Consider the following 27793-nt stretch of genomic DNA (forward strand, 5'->3'; position numbering starts at 1 on the left):
ACCTTCTCCTTACTCATCCCCTAATTGGCCCCAAACCAAGCTCAGCTTTATAAAGGCACTTAGTGAGAATATCTAAATACTTTTTCAAATAAGAGAACAACACTGAAGAGGAGATGGTTGAAACCCAGTTTATTAGACCAGAGGCATGCGTCACCCAGAGCCCTGCCTGCTGTTCCCCTATCCAATGCACACTTTTTGGCCTCATTCCTGCTTCCCTCTGGGGAGGTATGATCTCTGAGGAAACTCCTGGGAACCAAGAGATTCCAAAGATCCGACAGCCTTACTCTCCAGCTCCAGGTCAATGCACAGGTGACCTGCTCACAGGTCCTGTTCTGGGATTGAAGACCAAGACACAGCTAGGGAAGGAAGGCCCGGAGAGGGGTTGGGGCTCAGGCCTGGAAGGAGTGTCTGGTGGAGGGAGGGGGCAGGCCCTCCACCTCACTTCTCTCTCATTAAGATAGGGTGGGACAACAGCAGAGCTATCAACTCCTCCTGTAGGCCTCTCTTTCCTCCCAAACCCACCTCACCAGAAAATAAAAGTGGTAGGCTTGGGTATCAGGTGAGGAAAGGGGGCTGGGCACCCAGAAGGAGGAAAGGCCACTGACTGAGGACCTCAGCTTCTGCCTGTCAGCATCCCACTGCCCCAACTTCAGGGGTCGCCAATCCCCAGCTCCCTTCTCTCTCTGACACACTTGGCTTAGTGTCCGGGGTAGACCTCCATCCCCTGGGTGGGGGCTATCTCTAAAGCAACCCCTTCCCTGGGGATGCCACTGTCAGCTGGGCAAAGGGCAATGGGATAGGAGGAGCAGGGGAAGAGAATGTTAAGGCTGCAGGGAGGGCCAAGGGTGCCCAGGTTCGGGGAGAGGGTGAGGCCAGAAAGAGGCAGAGCTTGTGATTCACAGCTTCCTTTGTCGCCACTGAGACAGTGCAAAGGTTACAATGCGCGTGTCGTCTCCTTGTGCTTCTCAGAGGGATGTGTGTACACAGTACAGACACCAGGGGAGAGAGTTCAACTCTTTATACAGGCGAAGGCATTCAGAGACCAGGGAGGGGGCAGAAACATAGAAGGTGGAACTTGGGGTGGGAGAATGGTTCTCAGAGACAAGAGGGGATAGGGTGGAGACAGACAGGGCTGGGGAAAGTATATACAGAGATATAGCAATATAGAGTCTGTATCATATAGAAATAGAAAATGCAGATGAGGTTGTTGAGAGAAGCAAATGAAGTTGGGGAAGAGGATGTGGAAGAGTTCCATAAGAAAATTTATGGACATGGCCCTCTACAAGGGCCTCCGGGAGAGGGACCAGTGAGGTTAGGCACCAGCACCCTTCTCCCTGAGCTGGATGCTAACCAGCCAGGTCTTTTATGGGATAGTGAGGACGGGCTGCCTCTTGGGATTTCTCTCCAGCAGCTGTGGGGTGGGGGTGAACTTATAGGTATCAGGATGTAGCCTACAGCACCAGGGCCGCATCTTGTCCCCATTACCACTTCTTTTTGTTTTTTTGTTTTTTTGTTTTTTTTTTTGAGACAGAGTCTCGCGCTCTCACCCAGGCTGGAGTGCAGTGGCGCAATCTCGGCTCACTGCAAGCTCCGCCTCCCGGGCTCATGCCATTCTCCTACCTGTGCCTCCCGAGTAGCTGGGACTACAGGCGCCCGCCACCACGCCCGGCTAATTTTTTGTATTTTTTTAGTAGAGACGGGGTTTCACCGTGGTCTCGATCTCCTGACCTCGTGATCCGCCCGCCTCGGCCTCCCAAAGTGCTGGGATTACAAGCGTGAGCCACCGCGCCCGGCCGTCCCCATTACCACTTCTTAAGGGGATCCCCGACCCCCACGAGGTTCCACATGGTGTGAGAGAGTGGGGCTGAGGTTTTAGTTCCTGCCAGGAGACTTGGGTTTGGGGACAGTCACTGGGCTGAGAGGGTCTCTTAAGGCTGGGGAAGCCTCCCTCCCCCCACACTAGCCCTCCCCCTTAAGGTACATTCTCTGGCTTGGGGCCAAATTCCAGACCCCAGAGATCCCTTCCACCCCTCACTGGGAAGGGCCTTTGGTGACTGGTGGCAGCAGAATGTAGATGGACACTCGGATGGCAGACAGCTAGATAGACAGAATTCAGGCTGGGAGCTAGGGGAGGCAGCATGGAGGAGACAGGGGCAGCCTGCGGCCCCTTGCCCCGTTCTCCCTTTTTAGTTCTTTTTTAGATTAGTTTTGTTAAACGTAAAAAGAATGGGATAGAGGCAGGGAGAGGACTCTATGGTTAAGACTCCTCCTTCCTTACCACAGACAAGAGGAAAGATCTGCCCCGGAGCGTGGGGAGTCCCCAGGGCAGATGTGAGGAGGCAGCTGGGGGCCGCCTCGCTCTCCTAGTCCTCCCCATCTAGGCCTTTGGTTCAGCAGCCTGCGGGGCTCAGCAGGTAAAGTCCTCGAACGTGCCTCGGGCCGGATGGTGAGGTAGGATGTTGGCAGCGTATGTCATCCCGGCAGGGTGGCCCCGGAGGCTCTCGCACGGGTTCTGGGGGGAAGGGCACAGGACAGGGGCGGGTTATCCCTCGGAAGGGCTTCAGGCAGTGCTGGGGCGTTCGGGAGGCGAAGGAGAGAAGGTGGTGGCAGAGGCGGGTGGGCGGGGGCGGACAGGGGTTCCCGGGGCGGTGGAGGCACAGGCGGGCTGGAGGACGCCCTCGCTCGCTCCCTCACGTGTCTTTTGACGTCGTCCAGGCTGAGGGCCACGCCCTTGTCCGCACTGCTCCTTTTGGCCTCCTTCTGGCATTTTCCTCGTCGGCACAGCTTGTGCTTAATGACCTAGGGCGGGGACGGGGGCAGGTGGGCGGGCTGGACCCCGCCCCCACGTGGGCCCGCGCCGGGCCTCGCCCCCGCTTACCTCGTAGGCGTAGTCAAAGAGCTCCAGCACCGTGAGGATGCTGGCCCCGATGAACAGCCCCATCTGGCCCCCGATGTCACCTGCGGGGGCAGGGGCCGGGGTGGGGGGGCGGTCAGTGGGGTCAGGACATCGTAGGGGCAGCAGGGTTTACTGGGACTGGGGCAGGCAAGGTGTATTCTCAAAGGGATTGGCAGCCTTTGCACAGAAGGATCGCAAAGCCAGATTCGGGTGGAATTTTTGTTTTCTTCTCTATGCTTTTCTGCGTTTTTCTACCTTTCTAAAACGAGCAGGTGTTTTTCAAGAAAAATAATCGTTTACAAAATACCACAACCCTCTTAGTTTAGGGGCGCATGAAATAGTCTCCACTTCCATGCCTACCCCTCCCTCATGCCCACAGGCCTGTCTTTTCTCTTTTCCACTTTGCCCTAAGAGAAGGCTCAGTTCCCTTCCCTCACCACTTACCAAGACAACAGGGTTTGGGGAAGGGCCTCTGGGGTGGAGGACCCTCATGGGACAGAAGTGAGCACCCTGCTTTTGGATGATAGGGAGCCACGCCATGCCTATGGCATGGGAAGGGGACAGGCGTCATCAGCAGCTCACCCAGGAGCCCTGCAATCTCATAGGCCTTCTTCTGTTCAATGGTCTCATAGTTGAGGACTTCAAAGAAAATGTCGAGCACCAGGATGTTCTCCCTGCACAGGGATTGGGGGAGGAGACCTAGGTTCAAGTCATATCTCTATCTCTCACTAACCAGGTCACCTTGGCAAGCCAGCCTCTCTGAATCTCAGTTTCCATAGCCATAAAATGAGATGCTGATGGAGATATCTGCCTTTGAGGATTAAATGAGATGGCACATATGAAAAAATGTTCTGTACCATATGCAGTATGCATCAAGTATAAGGTGACTCCGGTTACAACAATGAGGATGAAGAGGGAGGAGAAAGGGGTGCTTCCCTGCTTATTCTGGCTTGATCTTCCCTGCCTACCCACCCTAGACTCTTTGCTTGCCTTTTGGACCTTCCCTGTCTTATCTCAACTTCCCCCTGCCTGCCAGCCCCCGCCCCCATCAAACCCCACTCATCCATTCCACAGTCCCAACCCAAGGGCCTTGCTCTACCCAGCCAGAGCCCTTACCCTATGTATTGCTCAGATTTGTTGAACTTCTTGGCCAGGTACTTGGCTGAGGCTTTGCTGGGGATCTTGACCATGGACAGCTCCTTGCCATAGCGGGTCAGGTTGCAAGGCATTTCACACACGCAGTACTCCTGGTCCTTCTCCACCAGGAAGTCTGCACTCAGCCAGTGAGAGGTCCCAGTTGAGTGGTGCCCTTCTGCCAGCACCTTCCCACATGCACATCCTAGCTCTGCCCAGAGAAACTCTGGGCCCCTTTCTCTTTCCGTGACCTGCCCTTCACCCTGCCTAGATGCTAAACTCTGCCAACATCCTACCTCACCATCCAGCCTGAGGCATGTTTGAGGACTTTACCTGCTGAACCCTGCAGGCCACTGAACCAACGACGTAGACGGAGAGAACTAGGCGAGTGAGGAGAACCCCAGCTGCCCCCTCACAGCTGTGTCCACCGTGTGCTAATTCTCACCAAGCCTCCCCATGGATATTTCATACTCTTATATCTCACTTCCTCAGGACCCTCCAGGGTCAAGCAGCTGAGGGGCTGATGAAAGAAGATGAAGGCCATTCCCAGGTGACCTCTGTTCATTTTTCATAGGGGCCTCTGAAGATGCTATTCTCAACTTTATTGATTATTATTATTATTATTTTCAGACAGGGTCTTGCTCTGTCACCCAGGCTGGAGTGCAGTGGTGCAATCTCGGCTCACTGCAACCTCACCTCCCAGGTTCAAGGAATTCTCCCACCTCAGCCTCCAGAGTAGCTGGGACTAGAGGCACATGCCACCATGCCGACATATTTTTTTTTTTTAATTTTTCATAGAGTCAGGGTTTCACCATGAAACCAGGCTGGTCTCGAACTCCCGGGCTCAAGCAATTTGCCCATCTCAGCCTCCCAAAGTGCTGGGATTACAGGTGTAAGCCACCATGACTGACCATTCTCAGCTTTAATGTCAGACACAAGAGAGGGTGCAGCCCAGTCCAGGAGTTATGTGAGGCTTCTGGGAGTGTGCCCTGAAACTCCTGCACACGTGGCTGGCAGCACCTTTTCCCTCCCCCAGACTGCCCCAGGCCAGGGGCGCTCACCCAGAGCGGGATCTGCACACTCCTTGTACTGCTCTGGAGTACAGTATGGGGCATCCCCTACAGAGGAGAAAAGACAATGGTGCAGGATGGGGATTCAAGGGGTCTGGCGATGGTGGTAGTACCAAAGGCCTAGAAGGTGTAAGCTGGGAGAGGACGGGAGGGGAGGACTGGCGGGCCCCCATGCTGCCCCAGAAGTGACCCACTCCCGGTCCATACCTTCTAGACCCTTCCCACTCATCCCTGGGGGTGCAGGCAGGAACTGAGGTCAGAGAGACATGAGCCAGGTGGGTGTGGGATGGAGTGGGCTGGAACTGGGGTTGGGAGATTGATACGGATGGGGAGCTAGTGAAGGGCAGCAAAGGCCCAGGGACCCCAGGAGTATGCTTGGAGCCCCAGGCCTGACCTGGCATGTGCACCATGCGGCAGTTGCAGTTCTCCACCAGGTAGCGCGTCTCACAGTCAATGCGGCAGGCAGTAATGCTGTAGGAGTCGAAGAAATCCAAATCCGAGTCCATGGCGACAGCTTTGCAGGTGCCCCAGGGCGGGGGCAGGTAGATGAGCTGCTGGGAGAGCCGGGGAGCTGGGGGAGTGCAGGGACTCCTCCCCAAATCAGCTTGATGGACTCCTCTGACAAGACGTAGATCTCTGGAGTTCTGCTCCCCTCTCCCTCTGCAGCCTCCGAAGGTCTCAGAGTTTACAGAGCATTCTTGTTCATTCGATCACTCAGGCTTCTGACTAGCCAGATTACCACCCAGGTCCTTGCTCACCTGTCCTTCCCATTACTGATTGCCCACCACTCCACCTGGACCCCTCAATACCCCACCCCAGGACCAGCCTCCCATGGCCCTCTCACCCGCTGCTCCTGGCAGGCCACAAAGGTCTGGAAGCCTGGGGCCACGCCAAAGCCCAGCTGGTCGATGAAAGGAGGTTCATCCTGACTATGGATCTGCACTTTGATGCCTGCTTCGAAGGACGTCTCATCTAGGGGAATGAGGAGTGTGTGGGTTGGGAGGGCTCCTGACTCCCTAACACCCCTCAGACCTGGGGGCATCCTACCTCTCCTGGAAATAAGCATAGGGTACACTGGGGCTGGGGTGGGGGAAGTCTATAGGGTCCTAGCCCACCCTCTAGCCTCCTTCTGGGTTTACCAGCTCTGAGCTGCTCTGATGACCCCTGCATCCTACACACATCTTTTCTTACCTGGCTTCTGCTCTGCATCTTGGTGTTTCAAATACTTTCTCCCAGAGTGTCACTGTTTCAGATGCTCTCCATTTCTCCCCCTCCCTTTCTCCCTTTCCCCCATCTCTCTCTGCCCCAAGGCCCCCCGAGACCAGACAGGCAGGCAGCCTGAGAAGAGAGGGAGTTATTTATAGAGTGGCGGCGGCGCTGATGGAAAAGGATGGCTGGTTACCTTGGAGAGTAACTGAGCCAGGAAGTGGGAGCCAGAGAGATGTGAGTGTGGAAGTCAGGTAGAGTCAGTGATGGAGATGGTGAGATGCTGGAGGGAGAGGGGAAAGCCCGGGCCCTGCCCACGTCTCACAGTGAAGCCCAGGAATCCCCTGGCAGAGGCTGGGGCCTAGAGCCATGCGGAGGGGCCCCTGAAGCGGGTGACGTACCAGTCTCCCCCCACACAGGCAGGTACTCGTCCTGCTGGATGTCCAGCATGATTTCCAGCCCATTGCCCGTCCCACCCTTCATGGTCTTCAGCCGCGGCCGCCCATCTCGGCCCGAGTTGAACGTGTAGCACTTTCCATAGCGTGTGAAGACCTGGCGAGGGCAGAGTGGAGAGCCTAAGAGTCCTGCCAGCACCCTCTGCTCACCAAGGGCTGTTCCTAGCCACCCCAGCTGTTGGAATCTCAACACCCTTTGGGAATGGTTCCTCCCATGTAGCCCGTTCTCCATTTGCTCCCCTCTCCCACCTGTTTCTCGCCCTTTCTTGCCCTCTGTGTGCCCTGGAAAACTGTTCCTGGTAGAGTGCATCGCCTGAGCTCCTTTGCCACCTGCATGGGCTTCTAGTTGGGGTTGACAGTTGGGAGGTATCGGTAATGGCTCAGAAGGCAGGAGGAAAGATTGGGGTATGAATCCTTCCCCAGCCCTCGCCCCTCTGTAGCTCTAGTAGTGGCTTAGGCCCTCCGTGATTACAAATCCTGCCAGGGCTCCCTACACAGCACTGTCTTCTTTTGTGCTTCTTCAGCCTGGAAGTGATAACGATTTCCTAGTACTGCTCGCTGCCTCAGTCCCCCTTATTGGTTTCCTTAACCCTGCCCCCAGCTCTGTCGGCAGTCCCTTTCTTCAAGTCTTCAATTAAATCATCAAGTAGCTGTCTTTTTCCTGCCAGGACCCTGACATATACATTTTCATCACCAGGACCCTAACACGGCCAGATCCCTGGCCCCTCCTTGGGACACTTTCCTCAGGCCCAAGCTCCCGAGGCCCTCCAAGACACATCTTCCCTTCTCCTAGATTTCACTCTGGGAATCTGAAATTCTGCTTTCCCCAAGACCCAAACGCAGTTTCGTTTTTTTTTTTCTGTTTGTTTTTTTTTGAGATGGAGGCTTGCTCTGCTGCCCAGGCTGGAGTGCAGTGGTGCGATCTCAGCTCACTGCAACTTCCCCCTCCTGGGTTCAAGCGATTCTCCTGCCTCAGCCTCCCGAGTAGCTGGGATTACAAGTGCACAACATCACACCCGGCTAATTCTTGTATTTTTAGTAGAGACAGGGTTTCACCCTGTTGGCCAGGCTGGTCTCAAACTCCTGACCTCAGGTGATCTGCCTGCCTTGGCCTCCCAAAGTGTTGGGATTATGGGCGTGAGCCACCGTGCCCAGCCAAACTCAGTTTTTTGGTTTCATTCAGCCCCTAGCCCCTTGGGTCCATCATTATTCCATTATCAGCAGAACCTGAAAGTAGACCCAGTTGCCATGCCAAGGACCACGCTCAGCCAAGCACCAGCACCTCTTCTCCCAGCACTTGGGACTGAGCCCCCAGGCCATGGTGTGTGCGTTAACGCTTTTGCAAAACTAGGGGGGCCTCAGAAGATGTCTCAGCCCCGGGGGCTGTCTCCCCAGGCTTCTCCCCACTCCATGTCCCAGTGTAACCCTGGTCACAGTGCTGATCAAAAAGCTGCAAAGAGAAAAGTAAACCAGTTATTCTTGGCCTTTTCCCCACAGACTCCTTGAATGTCCCCAGGTTGGGGTGGCTGTGCTTTTACTACTGCTGGATGGTGACAAAGTCCACAAAACAGGTCATAAGGTGAGTCAATACAGCCCGGAGCAGGGGAGAGACAAAAGAGTTTCAGGCTAGACTGGAGCAGCAATGGCAGTAGGTTACTAGGGAATAGGGTCTTTGCCACCTTCCCCCTTCCTAGAACAGCCTCCTCCATTGCCCTTCAGAAAAGGAGACATACTGCTCTCCCACTTTGTGGGTGACGTCCAGAGATGAGGCAAAGAGAGAACTCCAAGGGCTCCTAGTCCCCAGCCCCATGACCAGATCTTGCGGCACCCAGCCACAGGCTCCAGGCTGGACATGTGCCCATGCCTACACTCCATCCGGAGCTGTATGGGATTAGAGGTGTCTGAGGCTGGCTAGCAGCCCTGCCTTGCGCCGGTTCAGAGGACTGGGCTGCTGTACAGTGGATTGCTGCTGCCACCTGGTGGGCCTGGGTGAGAAGTGTCTGCTCTACTCTCAGACCCAGAGGTAGACACATTCCTATGGCTCCTGACCTCTCTGAGGCCCAGTGGCCCAAACCCCCAGGCCTCTGTATGCCTGCAGTCATCCCATGATGCACGGGTATGATGACACCCCCTGCCCCTACACTAGGGAGGGGGTGGAGGACTGAGGGATGGGTGTGTGGGGCAGGGAAGGCCTCGAATCTGGGAGCTGGTGGGGCAGGAGAGCAGTCAGGCCAGACAGACCTGGAAGACGAACTTAGGAGAGACAGTGGGGTGCCAGGTGGCCCCTCAGCAGGGAAAGCCCTAGACCCCTGGGTGGGTCTGGAGGACAGTTCCCAGCGAGAGCTTCCCCTAGGAAGAGGGACCCTGGCCACTTAAAGCTGGGGAGAGGGATATAATTTAGAGACCTGTAATTTACCCTCAGACACACACACACACACACACACACACACACACACACACACACAGCTGGTGGGGGTGGGGTGTCCATAGGAGGGCACAGGAAGACCAAGTGAAGATGCACTGAAGTCCCTGCTGCGGGAGCTGCTGACAAGGGGCATGGTGGGATGGGGTTGGGGGATATCCCCACCCCTCTACTGTCTCCCTTTCACTCCCTTCTCTTGTACCACCAGAGACCAGGCAGCACCCACCCCAGCTTCAGTCCACGGGTGCTAGTCAAAATAGTGAACAACTGTCCAGGCACTGGTGTCCACCAACAGATCAAAGGCTGACCTCACAGACAGAGAAAGGTCCCGGGCCCTGCTGGACCATGAGGAGGTCTGGGAAGGGCGGGCGAGGCTGGAGGACATGTGAGGAGGCAGCAGCAAAATACCAACTAAGATAGGCGTGTTTCAAGATTCTAACAGGAAAAGCAGTGCTGGTGTGGATCTGGGAATATCTGCCCAGTTCCAGGCCCTGGACTCCTGGGTGAGCTCTGGCCTGGGTCTGCCAGGTGAGGTCGGGGGCAGCACAGTCATCAGCCCCAGCCCCAGCCCCAACCCCAGGAGGTGACAGTCAGGGACAGCCGTGGCAGACACTCTTGGGGTACTGTGGCAGGCATGGGACCCCACTCACCACTGAGAAGTTGTGAGGGCCGCAGGGTCCCCCTTGGTAGGAGCAATAGAGCAGCATGTCCTCCAGCCGGTGGCAGGAGCGATTGTAGAAGCGGTGCAGGTTAAAGGGCTCCCCAGAAAAGGCCTCAGGGCCTGGTGGAGCGAGGGGCACCCCGGGATCATCACTTTCATCCAGTCCCAGCATGGGGGCCAGATAAAGCAAGTCAGGGTAGCTGAGCTGGGAAAGCCGCACAGCATTAGTGTTGCAGAGGGTGACTGCCGGGAAGGCCAACTCCGTGGTGGCCACTTCGTTTAGAAGGGTCACGTGTGGGTAGCTGAGGTAATAAGCAACGCGGTCCCCTACCTGGCACAGGAAGGCACCCAGTGCCAGGACAAAGGCCACCGCCCACAGCACCTGCCTTGGCCCTAGACCCCCCTCCACAAAAATGTGGTTGGTGCCGTGGAGGGTGCAGCTGTTGGCAAAGGCCACCAAGTCCATGGGTGAATGCCCCTCACTGGCCTCCTTCCTCACTGCCTCCTTTTCCTTCTCTTCTTCCTCCTCTTCCGATTCTGAGATGTCCTGCTGCTGCTGATGGTGGTGGGGACCCCAAATATCTCCCAAGCGTCCTGGGGCCTCCTCTCCAGAGGAGAATGACACGGAGCAGAAGATCTGGATGGGCATTTTCTCCAGGGGCTTCCTGGTGCCAGGGATTTGCAGGAGGAAGGGGGAAGGTGCCAGAGGGGAAGGCGATGTGACCCCAGGCAGAGTCCGGCAGAGCCAGCCACCCAGCCCGTCAGCCAGGTATCTCAGCCCGGCTGGCTGTCCGTCCTCACCAGGGCCTCTGTGGCAGTGTGGCTGGGGCGGGGCATGGGAGGAGGAGCAGCCTGACCTGCCAGGGAGGGCGGGTGTCTGGGCTGATGAATAATTGATGGCAGTGGGAAAGGGAGGCTGATGGAGGGCAGGGGGCTGGAGCCCCTTCTCTGTCACCAGCTCCAGCAGCACAGAGAGGGTTTAGGACAGAGTGGAAACCCTGGAAAAGCCTAGGGCTGGGACTCCTGGAACCCACCCCTCCCAGGGAGAGGGGACCCGGCACCATCCTTTGCGCCCACTGCCGTGGTGATCGTAGCGACCACAGTCCCCACCCCCCCAGGACACACACAACACACACTCATGCTCTCTGTTGTCCTCCAATCTCTTCCTCAGCATGTCCCTCAGTGTCCCCATCCCAATTCTGGGTCCTCTCCCTTATTCTCCCCTCGTCCAGTTATTCCTCTGAGATACCTGAGCCCCCCCGTGCCCCACGACCAGCTACTCTCTCAGACCTCCAATTCCAGTCCCTGACCCTGTTTCTCTTCCCCTCCCTCCCTGCCCCCAGCTCTACTTCAGGACAGCATGACCAGCCCTCGTCCTACCCCCCCTATGCTGAGATGTATTTTGGTTCCTTTCGTCTCTCCTACCCCTCCTGTGGCTTGTGGGCCAGCCCAGGTTCCATTAGCAGCAGTCTCTCACTGACCACAGACTCATTTCTGACCAGTTCCCAGCACTAGGGGGAGGGACCCTGTCTCCTGCAGCGGGAAAGCTTCCTGGCAGATCATCACTACCCCTTTTGGCTTGGCCCCCGCCCCCCCCAACAGTTTAGATTGTTCGAGGAATTCTCTGGTGGGTGGAAGAAATTGAGATCAGTGCTGGGGGTGGCGCAGGGGGACCTGGGTCAGGTAGAGAGTATTGGGAACCCACGTGGGGTTCCCACCAAAACCTTCAGCCTTGCAGACTCCCGGCCTCAGTCTCTGAGGCTCCCCTACCGCTAATTTACCATTCCCTGCTCCCCGGCCCCGGCCCCTCTGTGTGCTCTGATTACTCAGGGCCACTGGTTGAGGAACTTGAGCCACCAGCCAAGTCTCCAGGGCCAAGAAGGTGACCCGAGGGGAGGAGGGGAAGGGGGGGAGGGAGGTATAGCAGATTAACGCTTTCACTTTCTCTGCAGGGCCAGAGGAAGAGCAGTGGGGCTAGACGGGGGCTAGGTGGGTGTGCTTGGGCCTCCCCATTCCTTAAGCATCCCCTAGCCCCAGGCCATATTCCCCTTCCTCCTCCTCTCTTCTCCCTCCCTGCTCCCACCATCTTCCCTTCTCCATTTGCAGAGACCCTAGAGTGTGTTGGGGATGTGAGGCAGGGTGCCAGGTTCTAGCAGAACTGAGTGACGTGGAACCTTTGGCCTCAGCTTTGCTGCCAGGGACAAAGAGGCCCCAGAAGCGGAGTCTTGAGCTCTCGCCCCTCTCCATCCTTCTGCCACTGCCCTCAGACTGGCCTAAACAACAGCCACTGTCCTCCTCTTTCTGCCACTGTCCTCCTCTTTCTGCCACTGCCCTCCTCTTTTGCCTAAACAACAGCCTCTCAACTGGTCTCTCTGCCTCCCTGCAGTTTCTCCCCACGTTTAGTTCGAGTTGTGTGACTCTGACCATTCTTCTGCTTAAAGACCTTCTCTAGCCAGGCATGGTGGCACGTGCCTGTAGTTCCAGCCGCTCAGGAGGTTGAGGCAGAAGAATCGTTTGAACCTGGGAGGCGGAGGTTGCAGTGAGCCGAGATCGCACCGCTGCACTCCAGCCTGGGCGACAGAACAAGGCTCCATCTCAAAAAAATAAAGACCTTCTCTCACTCCCCACCGCCTCATGTCAAAATTTAGTCCTCTCTTATAGTCCCACAAAGCTGAAAGCGGCCGGGCGCGGTGGCTCACGCCTGTAATCCCAGCACTTTGGGAGGTCAAGGCGGGTGGATCAAGAGGTCAGGAGATCGAGACCATCCTGGCTAACACAGTGAAACCCTGTCTCTACTAAAAATACAAAAAAAAAAAAAAATTAGCCAGGCGTGGTGGCGGGTGCCTGTGGTCCCAGCTACTGGGGAGGCTGAGGCAGGAGAATGGTGTGAACCCGGGAGGCAGCGCTTGCAGTGAGCCAAGACTGAGCCACTGCACTCCAGCCTGGGGGACAGAGTGAGACTCCGTCTCAAAAAAAAAAAAAAAAAAAAATCTGAAAGCAATGTACCCTCCACCTCCAGCCAGCATCCAGCCACCACCACCCACCCCCAGACACACGAGGCTCATCCACAGTCCTGTGCCTTCCCTGGACTCCATCTGGAGAATTCCTACTCATTTTTCAAGACCCTACTCACATGTTACCTCCTCCAAGAAGCCTCCCCTGACTCCCCAGGGCGCTGTTAGTGCCCACCCAGGGAATAGACTGAAGGGTCCAGTTCTGCTCAAGGCTCTACAGCTATGAGTAACGACCGAGAGTAAAAGAGCAGGACCAAGAGACCACGTGCAGAAACAGGAAGCAAGGAAGGCCAGGAACACCCAGGGCAACCAGAGATAAGTCATTGCAGAGATGAGGAGAGACCCCCCACCTTCAGCTGCTGTCTTCAGGCTTCTCCTGCATGAACCCGTGTGTCCTGTCCTGTGTGTATCTTTTTCCTGCCTGCCAGATCTTGAGCTCTCAGAGGGCAGGGGCCTCCTCCTTTGCATTCCCCAGGAAGTGCTTCAGAGAGGACTTCAAGACTTGGGTGGAGTGGGGCTGAGGCTTGGGCTGAGGGAGCTGCAGCTGCCCAGGCGTTCCCACTAGAGGGCACTGTCCCCCTCCTTCAGATGTTTTGGAAGGGGAAGTAGATTGATTTCCAGAAGGAAGCAGCTAAGGCAGAGGGAGCTTCCAGCTTGGGAGGCCCAGCAAAGACAAGGGTGTGCACACACAGACAGCGCCAAAGGACAGTAAGTTGGGTGCAACTGAATACCTCTTCCCCCACAGCAACCAAGACCACACTGCACACTTGCACATTACCACACAGACACGCAGCCCTGGTGTGGGGCGACACACACACCCCAACACACACACACACACGCCCCAACACACACACACCTCAACACACACACACCCCGACACACACATACACACACCCAACTGCATGTCCTCTCTCCTCCATCGCCTGTATGCTTGTTCAAACAAATGCTTATTCTTCAAACATTCTTTCCCATCTTCATCTTGTTCAAGTAATTGAGGGATGAGGAAAGAGTCAAAGGGCATACGCAGAGGGCCCCTGGAGAGGTGCCCAAGCAGACACACACACAGAGCTGCACTCAGTTCTGAACCCTCTGTCCAAGCATGCAGCGCCCCCCACCCAGACCTTCTCTTCAGCAGTGTGTGCTGAGTGGTTTCTGACTTTTTCTGTATCTCTTTCTTCATTCCAGCCACCCCTCATGTCCGTGTAATGCTTCATAGTTTTCAATTGTTATCTCATGGGATCCTTACACAACCCAGTGAAATAAGCAGGTTTGAGTAACTTCATTCCCATCTGACAAGTGAGAAAACTGAGCCACACCAGCCTATTCAAGTCTTAGGGAGAGCACGAAGTGAGCTGGAGGCTGGAATGAGGTCATCTGTCTCCTAATCCCTTGCTCCTTCATTCTTTCATTTACTCATTGCCACAGTGGAGAACACATCATGGACCTGCCCTCATGGAGCTTACTGCCGAACAGGGAAGACAGACATCAATTCAAAAATGAAAAAAACACATATCTAATTGCAAACCACAAGTGCTATGAAAAAAAAAATGGCTCTATCAGAGTGAATGACAGAGGGACTTGCCCCAGACTGGGGAATCAAGGAAGCTTTCTCTGAGGAAATGATGTTTGAATTACAGTCTAAAGAATAAAGAAGAGGCTGGGCGCGGTGGCTTATGCCTGTAATCCCAGCACTTTGGGAGGCTGAGGTGGGCGGATCACTTGAGGCCAGGAGTTCAAGACCAGCCTGGCCACCATGGTGAAACCCCTTATCTAGTAAAAATACAAAAATTAGCCAGGCATGGTGACACATGACTGTAATCTCAGCTACTTGGGAGGCTGAGGCATGAGACTTGCTTGAGCCAAGGATGTGGAAGTTGCAGTGAGCTAAGATTGCACCACTGCACTCCAGCCCAGGCAATAGAACGAGATTCTGTCTCAAAAAAATAAAAAAATAAAAAATAAATAAAATTAAAAAATAAATAAAGAGGAGTAATTAGGTAATGGTGTGTGTATATGTATATATTTGTGCGTGTGCGCGTGCGCGTGCACACTAGAACTTACCCCTGTGGAGGAGGGAGGATATTCCAGAGAGAGAACAGAGTGTGTGCAAAGGCCCTGAAGGAGAGGGATGAGAAGGGGCAAGTGTGGCTGGAGAGGTGGGTAAAGGCAGGCAGGACCCGGGTCACTCAGGGCCTTAAATGCCACAGTGAGGATTCTGGCTGAGGGATGATGAAAGACTCCCCGTGGAAGGAGTTCAAGTGACCAGAGCTTTGATTTGAAAAGACCACTCTGGCTGCAGAGTGAAGGATATAGAGGGGCTGCTGGAAGGCCTGTCGAGGAGCCATTCCCGTGGCCCAGGGAGACATGCAGTGAGGGATGGCCCAGAACAGGGGGTGGAGTGGAGATGTTTATGATGCAAAATCGGCAGGTCCCGTCAAGGCCGGTGAGGGAGACGGAGTGTCAGGGGTGATTTCTGGTTTGCATGACGGCGTGAACAGTGGGGTGGCTCAGTAGATCAGGCACACAGGTAAAGAACTAGTTTGGGAGGTAAGATGATGACTTTGGTTTTGCACATGCAGGTTTTGAGGAGTCTTACGGACATCCAAGTAGAGACGTTAAGTGGGAAAATTGGCGACTGGAGCTGATGCTAGGAGGAGAGGGCTGGGCTGAGACATAAATTTGGCAGTTGTCAGTGTGTAGATGGTAATTGAAGTCATGAGTGAAGATGAGACTGCCCAAGAATAGAATATAAAGTTTAAAAAAAAGATAGAAAAAAAGGTCTGATTTGGCAGTATCCACTAAAGCTAAACAAAATCATACCCTATGGCTTAACCATAGTTCCACAGCTAGTCATATGCCCAGGAGAAACGAGTGCATATGTCAACCAAAAAACATGAACAAGAATGTTCATAGTAGCTTTATAGATAAGAGCCAAAAACTAGTGACAACCCAAATGTCTAGCATCGGTAGAATGGATCCATTGTGGCCTATTCATATAATGAGATACTATACAGCATCAAAAAACAACCAACCGCCGCCACACACAACAACATGGCTAAATCTCACAGACATAATCACAAGCAAAAAAAAACAAAACAAAACAAACAGACACAGAAGAGTACACACTATATGGAGGATACATATACTCCAAGAAGTTCAAGAACGAGTGAAATTCATCTATACTGATAGAATAGTGGTTAACTCTTGTGGGGTAGCACTGACTAGGCAACAGCCTGAAGGAACTTTCTGGGGTACTGGAAATGTTTTATAACAATGTAATATGCAAAATACTACATTGTAAGACATACCAGTGTAAAAATTTTTCAAGCTGGTGTATTGTACTCTTATGCTTTAAAAGAAGATTAAAGCTTGGGACTGAGCCTTGAGTAGTGATGACACTAAATGGCCAAGTAGAAGAAAATGAGCTGGCAAAGAGACAGAGGAGTGGGTAGACACAGGAGGAAAACAAAGACAGTATGATTGTCAGGAAAGGGAATAGTTCAAAAAAGAGGTGGTGGGGGCCGGGCGCAGTGGCTCACGCCTGTAATCCCAGCACTTTGGGAGGCCGAGGCAGGCGGATCACCTGAGGTCGGGAGCTCGAGACCAGCCTGACCAACATGGAGAAAACCCGTCTCTACTAAAAATACAAAAAAAAAAAAAAAACAGCCACGCATGGTGGCACGCATCTGTAATCCAGCTACTCAGGAGGCTGAGGCAGGAGAATTGCTTGAACCCAGGAGGCAGAGGTTGCAGTGAGCCGAGATGGTGCCACTGCACTCCAGCCTGAGCAACAAGAGCAAAACTCCATCTCAAAAAAACAAACAAACAAACAAACAAACAAAAAACAGAAGAGGTGGTGGGCAACTATTTTGAATGCTATTGAGAGATCAAGAATAATAATAAAAAAAATGTGCTGGATTCGGCAACATGAAGGTGACCACTGGCCTTAGCTAGAACCATTTAGGAGGAATGGTGACGATGGGGGAAATAAGACAGCCTGGAGTGGATCAGAAAGTGAGTTAGAGATGAGGAAATGGAAACAGTGAAACAAACACATCACTTTTAGGAACTTTGTAAAGGGAAGCGGAGAGATACTATAGGAGCTGGCAGGTGCTGTGGAGTTGACAGACACATATGTTTTAGTTTTTATCTTAGCACAAAGACCGATACATAGCAAGTGCTCAATATATGTTAGCTGTCGTTACAGCTATGTATTTTAAGACAGAAGCATCTTCGGCATGTTTCATTGTCAATGGGATTTTACTTGAGAAAGAGGGACCAACTGTAGAGCAGGGAGAGACAGAATTAGCAGGAGAAAGATCTTAAAAAGGCAGAAGGGAATAAGATGAAAATTCTAGGTTGAGACTTTATCCTAGATAAGATGAATGTTCCCTTCTGGGGCTTGGTACCCAGAAGAAGGACAAGATGTTTTCTGAGGCTTCTATTTTCTCACTGAAGTAAGTGGTAGGCAAGGTCATCCGCTGAGGGTGAGAGAGGAGCTAGGAAGGGTGACTGACAAGAGTGGAGAAGTTCGAAGTAGTCATCAGGGAGAGCAAGTTGACCAGGAAAACACAGTGGGGTTGCCAGGCAGCACCGCACGCCCATTTAAGGATGTTGAGCATGAACACAATGTGATACTAAGTTGCCCTGGTATGTGACTTCCTCAGGGAGGTCCTGACTGCCCTGGTGTGACCCTGGGGAAAGCCAGTGGTGGGTTCGCCTAAGATTGGCACTTGGCCTGATGATGCAATGAAAAGACAAAAGCATCAAAAAACTAGGCCTACTCAACTTGGGAACGGGATGCCTAGGGTCTCTTCTCTGTACCCTTTCTTGCCCTTCCTGCCTCTCCACACCGCTTCTCAACAGAGCACCCTCCTCCATACACACTCCTACAGCCACACACAAAGAACCCGGACTTAGAAGATCTGAAGTCAGGGTCCCACTCTGTCATTGCCCAGCTGTGTGACCTCAGGCAAGTCACACAACTCCTCTGAGCCTCAGTTTTCCCATCTTTCCAAGGAAGATGTTAACAATTTCCTTCCTACAAGAATTATGAAGCTCACGTGAGCTAAAGTAAAGGGAACTTGTAAATTGCAAAGCACAACTGAAAGAGATGATTAATTTTGCTAGTATGTGCTCTGCGTGCAACCAGAGGTTTGCCTACACAAAAGCTTTCTCCCACAGCCACACACGCCAAGCTGCATGGGCCCCCATACACCTCCACATGCTTCCACTTCACACTCTACATCCACACTCCCCCGCAGACACACACAGAGGTGCACATGTGTGCTTGCATGCTCGGGGCGCATATGTGATGAGGGTGTTGTGAGGAAGTCTGAGATGGCTGCTGTCCATGGCCGAGGCCACTGCCGCAGTCTCACCCCCAGGGATGTTCTCAGCCTGGCACGCTGGTGTGACACCAACTAGAGACACATGGCACTAAGCTGCACAGCCCAACCTCCTGGGCCCCCAGGACTGTCAGCCACACAGAGGGCATGCAGAAGGGTGGGAAAGCATTTTCTATCCAAGAACTCATGGGATCTCAGAAAGATCACAACTGGCCCTCCCTCTCCCTGGAGAGTGGCCTTGGAGAGCCTGGGGTGGCAGTGTCTGTCCTTACAGTTCCTTAAGGGAACTTCCCTTTAAGGTGAATACACAGCAGCTTCATGCTCATTTTTAAATATTCTATGAGGAAAATGTCCAATTCCTGTGTCCAGGTAGGTTGGTGTTGCACATCCATTACACATGGGGCAGCGTGGGTTTGGCCAAAGAGTCCCAGAGGAAGGGCTGCCCCTCAATAAAGAATAATTTTACAACCTCCTTATAGGAGATCGGGCTTAGAAGCTAAGAAGTGGGGCCAGGTGGAACTTTGCCCAAAATAGAGACCGGGAGCCCTAATGCCCAGTCCTATCCTCCACCCAGCTAGGCACCCCTTCTCATTCTTGCTGTCTCCTTCCAGCTTTGCCTCCCAGAATGCACACCCAAGGGTCCTGACTGGGACGTTATAGGTCAGAAGGTAGAGGCTTCTGCATTGGCCACCCCAAACATACAAGTGAGGGAAAGCTTGGGGGTGGGGGTGGGGGTGGGCAGGGGCTGGCCAAGGCAGAAGAATGGCCCTTGCCGGAGAGAACTGGCCGGTTGATTTAGTTAGCTGGGGAGACACCAACACATTCTATGAACCTGGCATTTTCCGAGAGGCTGAGTTTGGCTGGGGAGATTGGGAGGACTCCCCCTGGATGTTGAGAGTCTGCTCATCCCCAGCATGTTCCCCTTTGTTCTGAAGCCCACCCCACCCGGCCCCCTTTAGTACCACCCCCATGGCTCTCAGCCCTGAACCTCTCGTGCTGCACTTAACTGCCCTAGCGCAGGACCTGGCACATGGAAGTGGCACTGTCTGCTATGGGAATGAATCCAGTGGAGCTTAAAGCTCCCCTAATCCCAGCTTCTCATTCTGAATATTCTGTCTCCCTCGCTATCCCCAGAGAATTGAAATTACTTTCCACAAAACCGAAACACACTAAGAAGCAACCTCCACCCACAGCAGAACATTCCAAGCCTCTCTGTGGGCCTACCCCTCTGCCTCCAGGACACATTGGGCATGCAGTGGCCATACCCAGGAGTTCTCCACCGGCTGGGCAGTGACAAAGTCCCAAGACTTAGGGGTGCTCCTCCCCAGCCCTCCACTTCCAGGCTTGGCCCCCAGAGGCACTTAGTTACTGAATTCCCTATTACTTCAGCCAACAGCCCAGAGATCAATTAGCTTGGAGTAGTTCTTAGCTGATAGCCGTCTGAGAGAGGGGTGGAGTCAGAAATGGCTGGGGTCTGGGGAGAAGGGGAAGAGGTGAGAGAGGAAATTGGGCTACCTGAAGGATGTTTGTGTGTATCTGTGTCTGAGAGACAGGAAAAAGGAGCCATCTGAGACCCCAACCCAGGGACCACCCACTGGATTCCTGCAACTGCAATGGGCTCTGCTCCCGTCTCCTCTCTCCACCTGCCTGTGTTCAGTTTAGGCACTTCCTGGGAGGGAGGGACAGATGAGAAGGATAAGGCAGGAGGTGGTAGCTGTGAACCCCTAGGGCAGGAACCCTTCCCCCAAAGTTCATGAACCCCGTGAACCCCTCCTCTAAAGTTACTGTCTCCAGGTCGGCCTCTCCTATCCTTCTGCCATCTGTGCATGTTCCCCCTTCCCACCCATGAAGACCACCAGGCCTCTGGGTGGGGCTGCCCAAGACTCCCCTTCCCCTCTCTGCACGGCAGTCTGGGCAGCCTTTCCCCTCAGCAGCCCCTCCACTCCCTGCCTAGCTGGAGGGTGCAGACCCCGGTAGTAAGGTCAGGCCCTCCCAAGGGACTTCTGGTCTGAGCTTCTGTGGGGCAGCATGGGGTGTGGGGATGAGGGGTGAGCCCTGGGGATGAATAAACTCCATGCTAGTCCTGGCTCTTGCCGGGTGCTGCCATCCCTGGCTCTCCTGCTTTGAGATGACCTCTCTCTCCCCACTTTGGGTCCCAGGATCAGCCGCCCACAGCCAACTGTCATTGCAGCATCTTACTTCCCTAGGTGCTCCAGGGGATGCCTGGGCCCCTTCAGAACCTTGCAGTGGGTTGCAGGGGAGGCTTCTGTGCTCATCCCCATTCACTCCACCTCTTCCCTGGGAGATTCTGGTCTCCAATCCAGGGTCCTGAGAAGGACTCCTGTGGACCCCTCCCAAGGATTCCTGTCCCCCAGTTTCACCCTCCTGAGAGAGATTATGAGTCACACCACACGCCCACCCCAGCATTTCCACTCTATGCCCTCCTCTTCCTTCTCTTCCGGGCCCCAGAAATGAATTCCTGCTTCTCTCTCCCCTAGGCAAAGGGTCTAGGTCTCAGCGGAGGAGGGGGTGGCATAGGGCAGACTGGGTGACCATCTGCCAGCCCCCTCCCCTTGCTGCTGCTCAGCATTCTGGCCACATCAGCTGCTCCCACTGCCAGGGACAGATAAGGTGCAGCTGGAGGCTGGCACCAGCTGCGACTGTGCTCACTTCTCTGGCCCCCACCCAGACACCAGCAGACAGCTGCACCCCAGCCCCCCTCCATGGAACCCCTGCCCTGCCTTGGCCTGGCTGGCCTCAAGGTGGGGCAGGAGAGAGGAGCCATGGACCCTGTTGTCTTGGCAACAAAGCATCCTACCAGGAAGAAAAGGAGGTGGCTGGGAAGAGGGGGCCTTGTGGTTGGGTCACTGTGGTTGCTCAGGAGGCATCTATTGAGACCTTCCCAGCCAGGTTGCTGTGGGGATACTCCCTGCCCTGCCCTTCTCCCTCTTCAGTCCCGAAGGATTTCCAAACCAGTCTCTCCCAGATTCAGCTCAGGCTCCCCATATTCACCCCCACCCTTCCAAGCTGACTCAGCCACACCTGGGGGACGGACCCTGGCCAAATGCTTTGTGACCAACTACTCCCTGGGGTTGAGCTAGATCCAGGAGCACATCCGGAGAAATGCCTGTTACTGCAGATCCTCATCAGGGGAGCTGGGGTCTTTGAGTGACCAGAGTAGCCTCCCTGAATTGTCTTCTTATGCCTCCCCCAACCAGCCTTGAGAAACAGGGTTCTTATCGTTGAGATGAGGGTTGCCCTTAGAAATCTACAAAGGAGTCCACACGTGCTCCCGCACACTATACTTTGCAAACGCATTGAACAAGGTCTTGGACAGTGGGGGGTGGTATCCCACAGCAATCCTGCTGGATGGGCCCCAGCAGCTTCTTCCTGAACTACTGAAAGAGCAACCAAAGCCCTAACCACAAAGCCTCTCTTCCCTGACTACCTTCTTTCCTCAGTGAAGAACCTCTGCTCTGAAGGCTGCAGAAGATGCCAAGATGGTCTCCCTTAGATCGACCCTATAGACAGGTGTTTTCTGTCAGCGCTACATCTGCCCAGGGCTAGATACACACTCCCAACACACCTCTGGGGCTAGCAGAGAGTGGCATGGATGTTAATCATGAGACTGAGGAGAGAAGGGAGAGGGCGGAGTATCAGGCAAGGAGTGTGGGAGCCCTTAGGACTGGGGAGCTGGAGGAGAGAGCCTGCCAGGCCCTTCTCCACCGGGGAGGTGTCAGACATGGACTCCAGCCAGACGCCCATCTGTGTGGGAACATCCCTATGGGTAGAGCTCTTGACATGGAGAGGGGCTGGCAATGAAATCAGCTAAAGAGAGCAGAGGGAGGAGTCAGAGGTTTGAGTCCGGCAAAATTCAGGGTCAGGTCTTTGACATGGGCTGCAAAACAGCAAAAACCTGGTCTTCCCTGACAACCCAGAAGCAAGAAGGTGCACAGCTGGGGCTGCAGGGTGCTAGCCTGTGTGTCTCTCCCCCTGAGTAAGAGGAATAATTCAGACTGCTCCAGAACTTTGTGAGCCAATCACATCTCCATCTGACTACTTAGAATGGTCCCCTCAGACAGCATGGACCAATCACATCTCAGCATCTCCATTACCATCAACCAAACGTTATCTTAGCATCACCACTCGGAATCTTTCTGGACATGATGGACAGATGGAGCCTCAACTGAACACTTTCTATGGACTAACTGCTCAAATTTATATCTTAGCACCTCCTCAGATTGAGCCAAGCACTTCCCTCCCTCATCCAACACTACAAACCACTCAAACAAATAAGTTTTCTCCATCTTTCTCAGGGGTCCCTCCTGCTTGTGTGTTGGGTGTGCTGGAGGAAGGGGTCTCTGGCTTTTGCTTCCACCTTCACTTACAGTCCTGTTACTCTTGGGAGCATTACTTGTGAGACTGTGAACCCTCTGGTCTCAAGCTCTGGGGAATCCCGGACTCTCCTGTTATGAAGAAGTAAGAGAGGGAAGGAAGTGGTTCTTGCATCTCGGCTAAGCTCCCCATCAGCTTGGCTCAGCAAAGAGTGCAGCCATGTAAACTTTGACCAGCAGGATTGACAAAGGCCCATGAAACTGGTCTGCAGAGCAAGGCTTAAGGAGATTGGGAAGTCTTGCACAGCAAGAAACACTAAGCATGACCATGGTGCCATCCTTTCTGCACAAATACATACAGTTCATGTTCCCATACTGCAGGACGAAGCAAGCAAGCGGGGAAAAAATGGGCAGGAAGAAGGGAGAGAATCCAAGAGCTGAGTAGGCATGGAGAGCAAAGGGTCCTGGAAAAGACTGGCAAGAATTTGAAGTGGACACAATAACTCCAGGGTCCACAATATTAATTAAAAGAGTAAAGGACATTTTCAGCTTAACAAGACATGAGTTCTAATCCTGAACCTGTCACCTGTCACTCACTGTGTGAGCTTGGGTAAATCGTTCTGCCTGTGTCTCAGTTCGTGCATTTGTAAAATAGAGGTAACGCGATTATGTATCAAGGGGATTGAGGGGAGCCTAGAAACCATTTGAAAGAGTTACAAGCATTGTCCATTCATTTGGTGCTATTGTCCCCACATGGCTCCGGAGCCTCTGGTCTCTTTGCCATCCACGCCCAGGTCTTAACTCTCAGGAATCTGTGTGACTTGCCCAGGGTCGCCTAGCACATCAGATGCCAAAATCAGTTTCCCTATGCCCTCCCTGAGGTGCTGGCCTGAGGCAGCCACGTCTGTGGGGCATCTCCATTTTGAAGCCTCCAGGGCAGCCATGACTGGGTGTCCCGATGGCCTTCCTTTCCTCAGACCCTGGCTCTGTGGCTCTTGCTGGCAAGCAGGGAACCTAACCAAACAGTGTATGTGTCTATGTATGGGGTGCGGATGGCACACAGGGAGTGACTGTCTGGCTATTTAAGAGAAGGTTTCCCTTATTTGTGCTTCACGGTGCTTCTCAGACTTTAGTGTACACTCCAGTCACCTGAGGATCTTATTAGATGGAGATTCTGGTTCAGTAGGTTTGGGAAGTGGGGTGGCAAAGTCCTGCATTCCTTTCAAGCTCCCAATTGATGGTCCTGGACCTCACTACAAGTAACAAGGCTGTAGCTTACCCACCTCTCTGCTCGGCTCTGACACCTGTGGCCTAGATGGTAAGCTTGGTAGGTTTGTGGCTATGCCAGACCACGCGCATGTGTGCATATATGTGTGTGTTGGGCACTGTAGGCTCTCTTTCCTGCCATCATGGCTGCAAGGCTGAGGCTCAGGTGCTCGTGCAGTGAGTGCAAATATGCCCCTATGCTGAACAAACTCCCCTTCTACTAGAAGCAAACCCCAGGACACACAACATCCTCTCCCAGAGTAGCAAGCACCCGGAGAGGCCCAGCCTGCTCCTTGTCTCCTCCTCCTCCTCTGTGGGCCAGGCTGACTCACACCCCACATGAGGGGACTCACCACCTTGAAGTCTTCGGCGCTGCAGACCTCCCCCCGGAAGTGGCAGGAGAGCAGCATGTCTCGAATGTCGTGCCCAGCTCGGTCGTAGAACTCACGCATATTGAAGGGTTTGGGTTTGAAGCTGCGGAAGTTGGCTTTGTCCTGCAGTATCTCCAGCTGCTTTTCATCTGCCATCTGTGTGTCTGGTATCTCATACCTGGGGGTCCGGGGGTGAGTGGCACACGGGTCAGTACAGCCATCAGTGTCCCACACCCAACTTGGGTGATGGGGGCAGCCTCCAGCCCTGGGCATCAGGCCCAGGTGTAGGCAAGGAAGGAGGGCTGGGCATGCAGAGGCTCTACCACACGGGTCTGAAATGACAGAAGGATCTGTAGTGGCTGCCCAGGGGCAGGGCATCCCAGCACATGGGTGAGAGGAAGCACGGATAAGGTGGGCAGAGAGACAAGGCAGGGGCTGTGGCTTTTATGCTACAGTCTCTACCCTTTAAAGATGTTCCGTCCCCATCCCCCAACTGACGAGAAGGTCAAGACAGAGTGGCCAGAATGAGGGTAAAGCTCACTCCAGAGAGGGTGACAATGTCTCATACCTCAGGCCGGGTAGGGGTGGAGCTGTTCTGGACTATGCTGGGATCGGAGGCTGGGTGCCCTTGACTGGGTGCTCAGTAGCACCCTAGCTCCTCTGCTGTGAGTGGCAGGTTTGGGGGTGGGGGTGGGTTAAAGGGCAGGGTCGGCTGGGCTCTATGGTGGGTCAGGGAGGCAGACATCCTGACTGGAACTCAGGCAACTCCAGGAGCAGGGCTGAGGGAGGGTGGGAGCCACCCACCTGTTGTTGAGCAGGGCCAGCAGCTCCCCGGCATGATACAGGTCATTCTTGGAGACTTGGCTAAAGCGGAACTCGTTGAGGTTGCACAGCGTGACAGCAGGGAAGGTAAGCTGAGAGGCAGCCACCTCGTCGAGCTTGGTGACATGGTGGTAGTGGAAGTAGTACTGCACACGCTCCGTGCACACACACAGCAGCACAGCCAGCGAGCCCAGGAAGCACAGGGCCCACAGTGCCCGCTTCAGAGACAGCCGCTCGTAGGAGAAGATGTGGGCCAGGCCGTGCAGCGTGGAGCTGCTGGCGAAGGCCTGGATGCTCACCGGCTGGACGCCACCCACCTCCTCCTCCTCGGCCTTCAGTTCCATCCTTGTCGAGGGGATCCTGGGGGAGGAGGGAGGGACAGTCTATCATTGTCCTGGGATGAAAGTACACATGGGGCCCCTCCACATGTGCCCATCCAGAATCCTCATCTCCAGAGGTCACCACTCCTCGGGCAGAAGACTTCCGGGCTTTGCAAGCCCAGAGGTGGCTGACCAAGGGACACATCCAGGGTTCCTCCAAATACAGAGGCACAGGGGGTCAGGTCAGGCCAAGAGCATGCTCCCCAGAGAAGCTTCCCAGGCCCGGGGAGACCCCAGATATAGTCATCCGAGGTTGAGGGGGAAGTCCTGATGCACCCATAGGCAGGCGCAGGAGTTCCCTCCAGATGTGGGGTCACTCTGGGACAAGAATATCCACCCCATCCTGGAGATGAAAACTCACCCAGATGGGCTGACCCCGGGGTAAGGAGCTCCTGTCCTGGTCACGGGTATTCCCAGGACGGGGCTGTGGTCCTAAGAGCTAAATTGGGGCCAGAAAACCCCCAGGGAGGTGGTTACCTCTAGGGAGGGGCCCAGCCTGAGTCCTCACCCGCGGGTGTCTCCAGTTCTCATATAAGCGCAGGCTGTGTGTATGTTGGGAGTGGGGGGTGGCGGGCTGCCCGAGGCGGATGTATGGAGGGGGGGGCGCGGTTCCCTATGACAGCGAGCTGTCCCCGCCCCGGACGCACCCCCCCCCCCAGTCCAGCTTCTCGTCGCAGTCAGATCCCCAGCTCAGCCCCCGCCCCCCTCCCCAGCCACCGAGCCGCCCCAGCAGCAAGGGAAATCCAGAGGGAGGAGAGTCCCGGCTTCGGGGTACCAAGGAGCCTCGCGGCCAAAGGCAGGGGTATCGGAAACCCACCTGAGGGGGCTTCGGCAAGCCGGCAGCCGGCGGCGGGTCCTGGGGCGCTGGACCGGTCGCGGGCTCAGCGCCGAGTCGCGGAGGGGCTCATGGCCCGGGGCCGGAGCCCGCGGCCGCCGCGGCACGCCGCGCAGAGCCCTGCAGGGAGCGGCCCGCCCGGCCCCGCTCGGCTCCGATCTGTCCGCCCGCCCGCGCGCGCTGGCTCGCTAGCTCCCTCGCCTCGGCTCGGTGTGCCCGGGCTCGGCGCGATGCGCGGTGCTCTCAGCCCTGGGATCTGCAGGGATCCATCGTCCGGCCGGGAGGCGGCGGGAGGGGAGGGGGAGGGGAGGGGGAGGGGAGAGGGTGCGCGTGCGCGCCTACGAGTGTCTGCGAGGCTGTCTCCGGGCCGGTGTGCGCGCGGGGCCCCGGACCCGGGAGCGGGACCCAGGGCTCCCCGCGCCGCCTCGCCCCTCCTCGCGGCCGCTTTCGGCGGCGCTGCCTCTCTCCAGTCCCGGAGCCGTCTCCCTGCCTCCGAGGCCCTATGGCTTGTGTGTGTGACTCTGTGTGTGGTGTGTGTGCGCGCGCGCGTGTGTGCGCGCAGAAGGGAGGGTGTCTGCCCCTAGCGTCCCCCTCCCCGCGCTGTCTGCTTCGGATCGATTCTCCTGCCTCTTGCTGCTGCTTCCTCTCGTGGCACACACGCGCGTACACACACACATACACACACACACACACACACACACACGCTCCGAGTCACACTTGACTAATTCAAGCACTTAGCCCATATGGAGACAGACACACATACCGACCAGAGTCACACCACACCATTCACAACCACACCCCCCCTCAGCAGATGTCCACGTATCCCGGGGGCCTGACCCACATGGCAAGCACTCACCTGCTCTTATCCCTGCTCCCACCTACATGTGACACATATTCACGTGCACATATGTGAGCCAACACGCAGCCTTGACCACTCAGATCCCATCCTTGTAGCTTTGGGCTTGTGGGGGGCATGGTCGCAACCCCCTTACTGCCAAATCTCCAAAGAAGGAGCAGAGAAAAGGAAGGAAAAATAGCCAGAGGTCAAGGGAATTTGGACAGAAGGAAGGGGGCAAAGGGAGTGAGGGGGACAGGGTGAGGAAGGGTTGGAACGGGGAGCTATGCTCAGGGATGGAGCAGAAGTCTCAGCACAGAACCCAGGCCTGGGGACTGCTCCTGTGGCTCTCACCTTTCTCCTTCCCTGCCTCCCTCCTCTTCTCTGAGAGGCCTTGGGGAGGGGGGCCCTCCCTATCCAATTAACAGAGAAGGAGCAATCAAGGGGAAGTTGTTAATTTGCTGATGCTCATTAGGGGCTCTTAGCACAGAGGCTGTTGAGGTCTGGTGGTGTCAGATGATGAGGAGGAGGGTGCGGGGGACCAGAATTCTGTCTCTAGTGGCTTCTTCGCTCTACTTGCAGGCTGGTGCGGCTCGGGGGGAAGGATGGTGAGAGGTGTATTCCTAGGACATGGTGCCGGGCTTTAAGTTAGAAGAAAGAACCTTAAGGAGAAGGTGATGGCACATTGGGAAGAAGTTGGATGACAAGTTGGGAGTAGTGGACATGTAGGAAACCAGAGAAGGG

At 55.0% G+C, this 27793-nt stretch overlaps 1 protein-coding gene and 1 pseudogene across 5 annotated transcripts; both read right to left on the reverse strand.

Annotated features, from left to right (window-relative positions):
* Positions 1-118: 118 nt before the first annotated feature.
* On the reverse strand, positions 119-2377 carry LOC116462062 (uncharacterized; annotated as a pseudogene).
* ASIC1 (acid sensing ion channel subunit 1) lies at positions 2171-26525 on the reverse strand. Of its 5 annotated transcripts, none has more exons than XM_032143700.2 (13): positions 26197-26525; positions 24982-25359; positions 24160-24355; positions 7011-7103; positions 6708-6858; positions 5945-6072; positions 5495-5654; positions 5092-5148; positions 4013-4166; positions 3479-3570; positions 2879-2958; positions 2695-2799; positions 2171-2512 (listed from the first exon to the last, which is right to left on the reverse strand). In XM_032143700.2, exons 2-13 carry the CDS (start codon positions 25341-25343, stop codon positions 2408-2410), a joined length of 1683 nt encoding a protein of 560 aa, XP_031999591.1. In that variant the 5' UTR covers positions 25344-25359; positions 26197-26525; the 3' UTR covers positions 2171-2407. The 5 variants fall into 5 exon arrangements, with proteins under 5 accessions (XP_031999591.1, XP_031999592.1, XP_031999593.1 ...); XM_032143701.2 differs by having other exon boundaries at positions 5495-5651; positions 26197-26522; XM_032143702.2 differs by lacking the exon at positions 7011-7103 and having other exon boundaries at positions 26197-26522.
* Positions 26526-27793: the final 1268 nt, after the last annotated feature.

This window comes from Hylobates moloch, unplaced genomic scaffold, assembly GCF_009828535.3.
Source record: "Hylobates moloch isolate HMO894 unplaced genomic scaffold, HMol_V3 SCAFFOLD_22, whole genome shotgun sequence".
In the NCBI taxonomy this organism is placed as follows: domain Eukaryota; kingdom Metazoa; phylum Chordata; class Mammalia; order Primates; family Hylobatidae; genus Hylobates; species Hylobates moloch.

Coding starts and splice junctions, on each gene's coding strand:
- ASIC1 (XM_032143704.3), bottom strand. CDS start 10,493: ATGCCCATCCAGATCTTCTGCTCCGTGTCATTCTCCTCTGGAGAGGAG. Junction 4,167..5,091: donor GTGTGCAGATCCCGCTCTGG/GTGAGCGCCCCT, acceptor GGCTGAGTGCAG/ACTTCCTGGTGGAGAAGGAC. Junction 2,513..2,694: donor TGGACGACGTCAAAAGACAC/GTGAGGGAGCGA, acceptor CCTTCCCCCCAG/AACCCGTGCGAGAGCCTCCG.